Below are 12,857 nucleotides of genomic sequence, written 5' to 3'. Positions count from 1 at the left end.
TAAGAATTTTCCAGATCTGATGAAAGTTCTAATCCACAGATTCAGGAAGCCCAACAAACTCTAAATAAGATGAATAAAAAAGAAATCCACAGGTAGACACAACAGAATGAAATTGTAGAACACCGAAGACAAAGAAAAAAATCTTAAAGTTAGCTTAAAAATACAAAACCTGCCAGGGAACACTCACATAAACCAGATGGAGAGCTGAGTTCTTTACAACAATGGGCCCCAGAAGATAAATGCAATAATACCTTCAATGTGCTGCAAGGAAAATAACAACCTAGAATTCTACACCCAGCAAAAATATTTTTTTCCAAAAGTGAAGATGAAATAAAAGTACTTCCAGACAACAAAAGCTAAGAGAATTCATCACTAGAGGATCTATATTAAAGGGACTTCTAAAAGATGTACTACAGGAAATGGAAAGTGATTTCAGGTAGAATGTATGATATGCAAAAAGAAATGAAGAATTTTTTTAAGTGGTAAATAAGCAGGTGAATCTAAATGAAAATAACTGTACAAAACAAAAATAATTGTTTTGAGGGATTAAAAAAGCAAAAAAGAATTAAGATGTGTGACGACAGTAATACTGAAGTGGGGAGATAAATGGAGTTAAAGTGTCCTAAGGTCCTTGTATGATCTAGGAGGAAGCAAAGGTAAGGTTAACTTTAGAAAACTCCAGTACGTAAGCATGCTGTAATTTCTAGAGCAATCAGTAATACAATAGAAAACATAGTGCTTAAACTTCAAGAAGTAGAAAAGAAAGAATTATATGCTTAAAAATCCAAAAGAAGGCAGGAAAGACAGGTAAAAGGAACATAGAATGAGTGAGACAAATAGAATACAGAAAATAAGACACAGATTAACACCCAAATTTATCAATAATTACTTTAAATATAAATGGACTAAATGTCTAGTTACAAGATAAAGATTATTATACTGGATGCTATGGATTAAAATGTGTCTCCCCACCAAAAGATGTTGAAGTCCTAACCCCCAGTACCTGTGAATGTGACCTTATTGGGAAATAGGGTCTTTGCAGATGATCAAGTTAAGATAAGCTCATTAGAGTGGGCCCTGATCCAATATGACTGCGTCCTCATAAAAAGGGGAAATTTGGACACACAGACAAACATGTACAGAGGGAAGACAATGTGAAGACCCAGGGAGAATGCCATCCACAAGCCAAAGAACACCGGAGGCCCCCCAAAGCTAGGAGAGAGGCCTGCAGCAACAGATCCTCCCTCCCAGCCCTCAGAAGGAACCAACCTGGCTGATCTTGATCTCAGATTTCCAGCCTGCAGAACTGTGAGACAATAAATTTCTGTTGTTCCATCGACAGATGAATAGATAAAGAAGACATGGTATATATACACAATAGAATATTACCCAGCCATAAAAAAGAATGAAATAATGCCTTTTGCTGCAACATGGATGGACCTAAAGGTTATTATACTAAGTGAAGTAAATCAAAGACAAATATCATATGATATCACTTATATGTGGAATCTAAAAAAATGATACAAATGAACTTATTCACAAAACAGAAATAGACTCACAGACATAGAAAATAAACTTATGGTTACCAAAGGAGAAAGGAGGGGGGGGATAAATTAGGAGTTTGGAATTAACAGATACACACTACTATATATAAAATAGATTAACAACAAGGACCTACTATACAGTACAGGGAACTATATTCCATATCTTATAATAACCTATAATGGAAAAGAATCTGAAAAAGAATATACATATTCAGTAATACATATATATCTAACATGTATATATATATATTAAGTGATATATATGTATATCTAACATGAAATTAATACATTGTAAATCAACTATATTTCAATAAAAATAAAATATTTTAAAAATTTGCACTGTTTAAGCCACCCAGTTTGTTGTATTGTGTTACAGCAGCCCTAGGAAACTGATATACCAGATTCTATTTTTTAAAAATCATGTTTTCTCTCCCTTCCTTCCTCTCCCACGCCATTCGAAGATAGCTTTGTCCACGCCCCTGCCCATAGCTTTCCCTGGGTCACATTGCTCCTTTAGGCTCCTCTTTCTTCACACAAAACTCCCTCAGGGTTCTGCGGAGATTCAGGGAGCAGGGTTAGGGAAAATTGAATACCTCACCGTGTTTAACCTTAGACTTTAGTCTAAAAAACTTGCCTGTTGGAAATGCAAATCAGCTCCAACAACAAGAAGTTTGTGGCCAATGGCCTAATTCCATTCCGAGGAGTCAGCCTGTTTCTGGGTTTACCCACACCTTTTTCTCCTTTCCCTTGGGAGAGATTAAACATGCAAGGGATGGAGGGGCCAGTATCCTTTGGCCTTGTTTACATTGCTCTTACTCCTTAGCATAAGTGAAAATACCAACTAACATTTATATCTGAGTTACACTCAGAATGCTGGTCAGGAAACATTCACCAGATACCGCTGCCCCAGATCCACTGCTTAGCCTCACCCCTGACCATTGCTCCAGCCCTGGGGTGAGGGCAGCGGAGGGCGGGGGTGGTCACAGAAAACCCCAGGAGAGACAGTTCCCAGCTCTAGGGTTAGTGTGCACGGAGGCGGAGGCGGAGGTGGTGCTACCATTCTGCCTGGGTGGGGCTGAGAAGAACGGGTTAATTTCCTCCTGACAGAGGGCAGCCGAGAGAGGAGACAGTGAAGCCGTGAAGCCCGTACTCCGTTGAGTACCAGGAGACAGAAGGAAGAAAAAGGAAAACAAAAATAACCATCATTGGATAAAGCGGGATGCAGAAAAACAGATCCATCCATGTGAAGTATTTAATGAATGTCGACTCTGCCCCGTGACTCCAACAATCTTTAGTAGAGACCACACATTTCAAGGAATGCTTGCTGTGATGGAGTTTCTTACAGAAACGGGCGAGGGAGCCAAGTTCTACGCACCAGCAGGTGTGGGGTCAGCCCTGAAGATGACAGTGGGGATATGGAACATACACTTACAGACATCCTGCGCATAGCAGAGCTCAGAGCAGTGGGGAGGTGGAGCAGCTTATATTGGTTCACAAGAGGTGATTGTTAAATTTTCGGGAATATTGCAAGTTGTTTGTTAGACACAGCAATTATTAAAAATTAAAGTGCATACACTTACAGAGTATTAATTTTTAAAATATATTAAGAACAAAGGTAATAGATACTCAAAACTCATCACTTTCTAATTATTTTACTGTTGCATCTGTGTGGAAATACAGTACAAGAGTGATACTGCAGCACATCTTTTACCAACTCCACTTTCAGGAAAGTCACATTGGTGCCTTGAAACTGGCCATGTTGGCAATATTTACACCTTGGAAATTGGCAAATGCTACAAATAGGGCTGGATTTACTGTTTTGTTGACTTACAGGCTTAAGAGAGTGATGGAGAAAATATTAAAAATGCAAATTAAACTTAAAAGTGTGTCTTGTCTGTAGCCATTACACAGCGAATAGAATGAAAAAACAAATATTTTTTGTTTTCACAAACTGTTATCCAATTCAGCAAAGAAGTCAACGACATCCTTGACAAATGAGTGAAATTCCAACATACAACTTCACTGTTTACATTTCTCTCACTCCTTAACATAAGTGAAAATACCAGCTAACATTCATGTCTGAGTTACACTCAGAATGCTGGTCAGGAAACATTCACCAGATACCGCTGCCCCAGATCCACTGCTTAGCCTCACCCCTGACCATTGCTCCAGCCCTGGGCTGAGGGCAGGAGGGTCACAGAAAACCCCAGGAGAGCCCGTCCCCTCCCTAGGTGCTGCACACTGTTCAGCCCAAGGGAATGGCCCCTGCCTAGTGCCTGTGCCATCATTTCCCTCACGGGCCACAGGTGGTACTTCATATGCACCATCAGCAAGAGGGGGACCTTGAAAATAGGCACAGGAAAGGTTAGATGTTGATTCTTCCCTTCCATACTATTAGGCTGCCGTTAGTGTTCGTAACTATGACTCTTAAGGCAATACAAGATCTGGATAATCAAAGAAGCACTGAAGCCAATTCAACAGTTAGAATGAAAACACACTTTAGAAAGAGGCTTTAAACAAATGTTGAAACAAACAAACAAACAAACCCTTTCTACTTAAGTTTGAACATTCTCCTAATTGAGATTTTTGTTAACTTGACGTCCTTGTTACACAGTGCCAAGAACACATACTTTTTCAGGGAGGAAAAGGATGACAATAAGAAAGGAGGAACAAAAGAAAATGTTGCATTTACTCTTGCTCTTTAGAAAATTACTTTCTTTATAAAGTGAATTTTCCAATTAACGGAAGACTGTCCTTTAAATATTTAGCAGAAATTGCTGGCTTTTCCCAAATATCCATGCTCCTTTCTTCATTTATTAATGGAATCCCTGGATTTCAGCTTATCACATGGTCACTCAGCACTACATTTTCCCGCCTCCCGTGGAGGTAAGTGTGGCCAAGTGACTCACTTCTGGCCAGTGAGTTGCAAGTGTGAGGGTGTATACAACTTTGAAGGTTTCACCCTTAAAGGGGAACAACGTGCCCTCCACCACCTCTGTCCCCATTCTGCTGGCCGAAGTAGTGGGATGGTGAGACCTGGAGGGGCCACCTTAGAGCATGAGGTAGAGGCTGTGTGTTAAGATAGCAGAGCAACAATATAAAAGGAGCCTGGGTCCTCGACCCGGTGGAGTCATCGAATCAGCCCCACATGGCCTTCCCAGACAGTAACATGAGAGAGAAATTAGTTTCTATCTTCTTTAAGCCACTGTTCTTTGGCCTTTGTTACAGCAGCTGAATTTGTATGCTGAATGATACAATTATTAACATTTTAGAACATTTAAACTATTTGTTTTTTAGTATTTCAGGGATGCTATTCTTTCTAGAGCATGTTACACTTTTCTTAGCTAGTTAAACAGAGCAGACAGAAAGTAATCTACTCTTTTCTGAATCAGGAAACACAAATACTGTTCTGAACAATAATGCAAAGAGATTGCTGAGGTGGAGAGGGCTGCTGGCCCGACAGTACGTGGCCTCAGGCTGCGGAGCATGGTTAATTCATGCCTAATTCCTGCAGTTTTTCTGACTCCTCTCACTATGAAATTATCAAGGATCTATAAGAAATATATATATAAAATGCTTAGGCCCAGAGACTCAAATGTAGAAGTGCTCAGTAGGTGTTACTTATGACTATTATTGCTATTAGTATTAATTATTATTATTGTGTACTGGGGACAAACGGCTATCTTAAAAAAACCGGCACTTTTTTCTTCCTGCTTAAATCATAAAGACACAGAAGCTGAAAATCCCGCTATTTGGAGCCATTATAATCAGCTTTGTCTACTGAATGGAAGTTAGGGTTTATCCCTGGTGCAGACCCTCTCTCTTTATCTTTTTAAAAAGACTTCCATGGTCTCCTTAGTCATGAAATGTAAGGAAAATCTACCTGTTGACCTTGGGGAGTCTCTGAACTCAGGACATAAATCAACAGCAGATTCTTTGAACTGAGATGTAAATGTTCCGTTCTATAATGAAGAAAGCTGTTTTCACGGCAGTCAGAGTATGGCTCTTCGGAGAAAATATGACGTTAAGAGGTTTTTCCTTCCTTTGACTGGGGGGCAGCAAGGCCATAAATGATACTCACAGCAGCAAACATGCCCCAGCAAAGTGGCTGCAGGCCGGGGCCAAGAGACATGGCCAGATGGGCCCTGGGAGGAGGAATGACCCATGAACTCTGGAGCACTCACATCTGAATGCCAGTTAAACCCTTCCTTTTCTGCCTATAATTTGCTCATGTTATTCTCAAGACTCAGAGAAGGGGTTAAATATCACAGCCTGTGTTAGCTGTGCTTGGGTCTTAAAGGGAGAGGCTTATACCCATACTTGGACCAGAGAGAGTTTCCACACGTGCAGGGACACAGAGGTGATTGACAGAGCAGCTTGGGACAGCACCAGGCAAGAAGCGACAAATGTCAACCAGCACAAACCTGTGATACAGTTGGTACAACCAGGCATCCTCAGAATCTCCTGGCTCAATACTTATCATTTTATTATGATAATATTGTTAATATAAATATAATAATGTGCTGACATAAAGTTATATTGTTATTGTTTTATAACTGATAATATTACTGTATATTTTATTGTTCTAAATTACTAACATGATATCATATAATTATACTTTCAGTATCCAGCTGTGTGTGCAATCTTCTCCCCAAAATATCTTCCCCTTCAAATCAAAGGCTATTAAACTGCAATAATCAAGCTTGTAAGAAATGCATCTACAGTAAAGGTAAACAGACTCTGAGGAAGGGTTTGGAAGCATTTTCTTAGTAATAAAATACAAGATCTTTAAGGGTAGACCAAGTAATATCTTATTTCACTTGCTCAGGATTTTTTTTTTAACAACTCTGGCTCCCCAACTGTGTCCCAGGTAGTTAAAACTGCCAAATGAGTGGCCATTTGGTAAATGGAATCAAACTATACAGTTTCCTTGCTGGCATCTCCACAATTAAAACCATTTCATTACTGGTAAAATGGGGCTTCAGGGTCTAAGAAATTGTCAAAATAAAACCAGAGAGACTTAATACATTGCTAACTTTACTTTACCAAGTAAGGACATTTTTTTAAGATTACCAAACCCTCACAATATATGACACTTAATAAATTTTAACACCAAAATAGCAGGAAGCAGATATTTCAGAATAAAGGACGATCCTGGGGCTTCCCTGGTGGCGCAGTGGTTAAGAATCCGCCTGCCAATGCAGGGGACACAGGTTCGAGCCTGATCCGGGAAGATCCCACATGCTGCGGAGCAACTAAGCCCGTGAGCCACAACTACTGAAGCCCGCGTGCCTAGAGCCTGTGCTTCACGACAGGAGAAGCCACCGCAATGAGAAGCCCACGCACTGCAACTAAGAGTAGCCCCCTCTCACCACAACTAGAGAAAGCCCGCGCGCAGCAATGAAGACCCAGTGCAGCCAAAAATAAATAAATTTTTAAAATAATTTAAAAAAAAAAAAGAATAAAGGACGATCCTTTAGGTGGAATCATTTTAGCTTTGTGAAGACTTTAGACGTTTTTCTCCTGTCACCAGGAGCGGGTCGGGACTTCATACAGACTGGCACCCGGTTTGGAGCCATTTTTCTCGAACACGAAGCCCCTGGCTTGGGGAGCTATCTGGGAGCTGCTGGCCTGAAATAATTCCCACAATTTCCTCAAATATATGGGAGGTGGACTGAAAGAAGAGCTGTGGCCTGCTGTCCCCAGAAAAGAGACCCTGTGAGGCATGGGAATAAGATCCACCTGCCATGTGCAGGGCCCGTATGTCAGCTAACCGTCTCCAAAGCTTTCTTCCTGCCCTGAGCTGTCTCTGAGTGTTAGGAGAACTGAAAACTGCCTTTTTCAGGAGACAGGAAAATTGCAAAGTTGGGTTCATTCCACGGAGTGAATTTCCATTTTTCCTGGCCCCAGAAATGCTGTGTCTGTCGGTAATTTTCTTTCTTGGGTCACAGCTCCCAGGGGAGCAGGAGAAAGGCCAAATAGAGAAAAATTTTCAGTGTGTTTCTTTAGATCCTGGATTCACTCCCTGGCTCTATAAACAGAAGGGCTGCCCTGCTCCAGCCTTCCAGATGCAATTCCCAGACCCCAGCAACTGCTCAGGTAGCTGAGCAGAGAGACCTGCCCTGGGCCAGCTTCAGAGACACAATTCAGAGACACAATTCTGGTGTGCCCATGAGAAAAAGGAAGCTCTCTTTGTTAAAAAAATAACCAGTGACAGAAGCCTTTGCTTCAAGAGCTGGCTGAGTAAAAGCTTCTTTTACTAAAACGAGTGACCCCCCAAATAACTTTAAGTCACCTTCCCCCTACCTATTGTGTCTATTTTCCAGCAGTTGGAAGAACTGTGGAGAACCAAAGGGATAGAGGTTGAATTCATTACCAATTCTTCCGGAAGCTTTGTCTTTCTGCTGACCTGAAATAATTTCCATACATTTTCCTAAATATATGGGAGTTAATTGCCAATTTGCATTTTGGTTTGCGTATTCAGATCTCAAGATGGAAACATAAGCTCTTTATTTCTAGAAAAATAGACGAAGGGAAACTTCTGAAGCTCATTTTCTAATGCCCGAAAGGCTCATGGAAAACAACTGAATGATCTTTCTTCTCTAGCAGACTCTTCAAAAACATCTTAGAGGAGAAGCTCTCCCTCGGGTTTGGGTTGTTTTACGTGATTTCAGTTACATCAGAGAATTTATTCTCCACCCCACAGCCTCGCCAAATCATTAATTCTTGAAAGAGTAACAGGATTTTCATTTTGCCTGATATGTCTCCTTGTAGCCAATCTTGACGTCAGCGCCTTTTGTAAGCAGGAAACTATGAATTAACACCCTGAATTTTCATGATGAGTCCCCTTATTGAGGCTCTATTAGGGAAAACTCTTCACGACCTTTGACACTAGCTTGCTCGCATTATTAATTTAAATGTCTCAGGGACATCATCTGCTTCTACTGAAATTAATGACAAATGAGTTCTGGAAAGTGGCTTCCAGAGCCGCCCTCATAAGAACAGTCAGGGGAAAGCTCAGTGTCTGAAACGTTAATTGAGATGCGAGGCTTAATAATGCGTGTTTAGCTATGACCCTAAAATCTGCTCGCCTTACAGCTTTCCCCATCTGGTGTAATTTGCTTTCTCCACTTGTAAAAATGCACACGACAGCGACAGCATGTATTGTGTGCCATGTTGCAACAATGAAGCCTCGTCTGTCACATGCTTCATTGAGAGAAACTTATTTCTCACCCTGTCTTTACCCAGTTTCCAACCTCTCATCGCATTTTGCACTGGAGTTCTGCCCAAGCGCCATGCCCCAGCCCAGTTCCACTTTGGAGAAAGGAGATGATGGAGCCATACCTTGTACCCGGGTTTCCGCCCTCTTTTCTTTGGGATCTTCACTGCTGGTAAAGAACCAGCTGAAGCAGAATAAAGGTTATGAACTGCCATCTTCATAGGTGTTGAGTGAAGTGGGGGTCGGCCTCGCTTTCTCCCCGGGATCCTCTGAGACTGCATTTCTGCTGGTGCCAGTCTTACAGAAGGAAGTGACAAATCGCTCACAGGCAGAAGAGGTGCTAAGAATTAGTCCAGACACAAAGCAAAACAAAAACAGAAGTGTTTGTTTGGTTTGCAAGGCAAACATGGATCCGGTTTGGTGATTTTGGCCATACCTACCCCTTAAGGGAGGGGAAGACCAAATATGAGAGAGCCAGGCACCAGTAGGAGCTTTTAAAGTGCTGTTGGGCTCCTGGTATAATTTCAAGGATAGTGAATTTCCACGGGACTATAGTGAAGTAGGGAAGATACTGGCTAGGTGAAGAGGACAACAGCTTCCCAGCAACAAGCCAACAGATGGTGTCACCAGCAAGGAGACAACTTTATCTATGTGTCTCAGTTTCCCAGTTCAACTTTGAACTGAAATAATAACAGTATTAAATAAACACAACCGTTTTCTCACATTCACTCCTACCCTTTGGTTGGGTGACAGATTGTTATGACCTTTTTTTTCCCATGAAAGAAATTTAACAGTACAAATCAATTGGATTAACGTTGATTATGTCCCCTATCAAAATGTGGACAGAGATTTGCATACAGAGATGTTCATTTTGACATGATTCAGAACTGCAAAAATAAAATGGATAGAGCCCAATAACAAGCAATAGGGGAATGGTTAATATATCTACAGAATAAAACAGTCAACTAGTTACAAGCCTTGAACAATACTCTTTTTAATAACATGAGGTTGAGTGAAAAAGCATCACACAAATTGCACATAAAATTTATTTCAACCCTGCAAAAAGTTATGTGGTGAAAAACTAGAAGGAAACGTGCGAAAATGCTGCCAATGGCAAAGATAGTGGGACTATGGGTAATTGTTCACCACATACAAATCCTTTCCCCCTCGTATTATAATATGCTTAGCATTAAAAATACTTATAATAAGCTTCTCAAGTAAAGTTGGCTAAATCTTGCAGCAAGAGGTAGTTGATCAGCCTCAACCTAGAGAACGCAGCTGTATCATGAGCTCAAGGATCACATTTCCTGGAATGTTCAGGAATGTGGCAAGGGGGACAGAACTTTAGACTTTAATTCAGGGGTGATGTTAGGTGATAAAATTCATTTCTGAGCATTAGTGATACCTAATAGTGGAAATGAGAGGCTCTTTCTCAAAAGGCTGCTGAAAGAGTTGGAAAAGACAATAGAAGCAATCCCTACACCCTGGTCTGGGCAACACTGCAGGGACCAGATTGCTTTACTCAGGAATGAAAACGTCAAATAGTGGGAATTCTTAAAAACATGACAGGGAAGAGACTCCTCTGGTGGCCCAGTGGTTAAGAATCTGCCTTCCAATGCAGGGGACGCTGGTTTGATCCCTGGTCGGGGAACTAAGATCCCACATGCCACGGGGCAACTAAGCCCAGGCGCCGCAACTATTGAGCCTGCGCGCCACAACTAGAGAGAAGTCTTCGCACGCTGCAATGAAAGATCTGCATGCCGCAACTAAGACCCGACACAGCCAAAAATATAAATAAATAAATAAATATTAAAAAATAAAAATAAAATAAAATAAATATTAAAAAAACATGACGGGAAATCTGGGGCGTATCATCTATAGATGTAAGGTCACTTTGTTAATTCTCTGAGTATTAATGGTATTCTATCAATGTCTTGATTTTTCTTAGAAACATCATACCTAGTAAATAGAATTTTAAAGCATAAATTAACCTATTGACTGTATTGTTAAATATTTCAGATAGATGGACAAGTTATTAAGGATATCAATTTCCCCTGTTTTTGTCAGTTTAAGAAAAATACTATATCTCATCAATTCTATGATGCATATTTTTTCACATAGTAACATCTTTGAAATCAGGATGCACCCTAAAGCACGTAAGCATGTCAGAATTCCATAGGGAGCATTTTTTCTTTCTTAGTGGTATATGAAATAATGACATGTGATATATTTAAAGACATCTTAGAGTCAAGGAATTATGATCAATGCAGATAAACCCATATGTAAACAAATATGTAAATGTCTAGACTATTTCTAGACTTAGTGTCTCTGCTCCACAGTGCCAACAAATACCCAAATATTCATTTTCAAAAGAGAAGATTTTAAAAACATTGAAAAACCACAAAAAATTATTCAGTAAGATTTTTGCTATGTGAAACTTTATCTGAATCCCATTTTGAACTACCATGATCAAGTTTCTGCTTCTTCATAATTAGTTTATCTTTACAGATTTTGGAAACAGGAATTTTCCTAGTCTAGGACAAGTTTCTCTACCTTTCTACTTTCCTCTAATGAGGAGGTCAGCAAGTATTTAATAACAACAAGATCAAAAGTCAACAAGAGAAAATCCGCAATCAGAGAAGGCACTGAATTTCTTTCCTCTCATGAAAATGCAAGTCCTCTGGAAGGTTCAATTAGCAGCACTCCTTCCCTCGTGAGTTGGGATACTCTGCTAACTGAGACACTCCCTCACAAAACTCTTCTTGTTGAACAGGTTTTGAAGAGTAAAGGAAGGGTAACAAACTAATGAGCACATTATCCTAAGAATTTGTATCACTCAAAATTACACTTAAGTATCCCCAAATTTCTAATATGCCAGAAATAATTTCCTAGGAAAAATAGTCATCTTTTAAACTGGATTCTTTTGTTCTACTTCCCTCTCCCTAGTGGGAGGAAAATACAGGACTCGTGCTACTTTCCACTCCCTTCTATAGAAGCACATCCATCGCAGGAGTATGAAGGACCTTTCCAGATAACTAAATCTGATCAACGGACTTCATGCTAATGGAACAACAGTGAAGTATTTTTAGTAGAATACTAAGTACTGGTTAGTGGTTGGGGAGATACTTGGAGATAGGGAGTCTTCCCACAGTCTCCTCAATTCACCATACCTGAATAATTATGTATTTCGTCCATCAATCAGGAAGATGCTGTTCCCCAATTCCTTGTTACAAATATATATCATTTTAACACAAAAATAAATCCAATTTTAGGTAATGGGACAGAAAGCTGTTAAAAACTGAATAGTTTATTTTAACCATGGGGGAGTCTCAAAATGTCTTCTTGGAATAATTTTAGAGAGTTGGAGGAAAGCATCTACAAAATGGTTCTTTCAATAACAGATCCAACTTCCTGCACAGAGGAATTCCTGGTGTGGTTCAACCGCTGGCAGGCAGGCTGTGCTGTAGTGGAGGGGGTCCCCCATGAATGTGGCGCCCCGGGTGGGCTACAGCAGCAGCGGCTCCAAGGTTGAGGCTGAGGCTGGGGCCCGGATCTGGCCGGGGACTGGAGGCCGCAGTCGGGGCCGGAGCCCCCTTCCCAGCCAGAAGTTGCCAGTACCCGACAGTGTACTGGACATGTTCCCGGGCACCGAGGAGTGGCCTGCGGATGGTAGCGCAAAACACAGGGGCCGGGTGCTCACCTTTCCCCACGAGCGGGGCAACTGGGCCGCCCACATCTATGTACCATGTGAGTAATGCACGTGGCTGACACTGACAGGTGCCCCTTATGGGAGGAAGCTGGCCCCAACCAGGAGGAAGAAGCCAGAAACCTCTGACATTGGTGGTGGGAAAGAGATTAACTCAACAGAGAGAGAACAAGTTTCAAGAACTAGGGGATTTTTCTGTTAACTTCGTTTCAGCTTTTCTGGTTTTTGTTTTTATATTGGGGTGTAGTTGATTAACAATGTTGTGATAGTTTCAGGTGTACAGCAAAGTGATTCAGTTATACATATACATGTATCTATTCTTTTTCAAATTCTTTTCCCATTTAGGTTGTTACATAATATTGAGCAGAGCTCCGTGTGATAATACAGT

The 12,857-nt window shown here is 40.8% G+C and overlaps 1 protein-coding gene across 1 annotated transcript in view; it reads right to left on the bottom strand.

The window, feature by feature from the left end:
- Positions 1–12,857, bottom strand: part of SCML4 (Scm polycomb group protein like 4) — a 110,223-nt gene that overhangs the window by 55,195 nt on the left and 42,171 nt on the right. The window contains exon 2 of the mRNA XM_036872023.1: positions 8,889–9,103. Within this exon, the coding sequence (XP_036727918.1) occupies positions 8,889–9,044 (156 nt within the window). The 5' untranslated portion in view covers positions 9,045–9,103. The remainder of the gene's footprint in view (positions 1–8,888; positions 9,104–12,857) is intronic.

The sequence above is a fragment of the Balaenoptera musculus genome, chromosome 12 (genome assembly GCF_009873245.2).
Source record: "Balaenoptera musculus isolate JJ_BM4_2016_0621 chromosome 12, mBalMus1.pri.v3, whole genome shotgun sequence".
In the NCBI taxonomy this organism is placed as follows: domain Eukaryota; kingdom Metazoa; phylum Chordata; class Mammalia; order Artiodactyla; family Balaenopteridae; genus Balaenoptera; species Balaenoptera musculus.
This window is presented reverse-complemented; position numbering and strand designations above follow the sequence as displayed.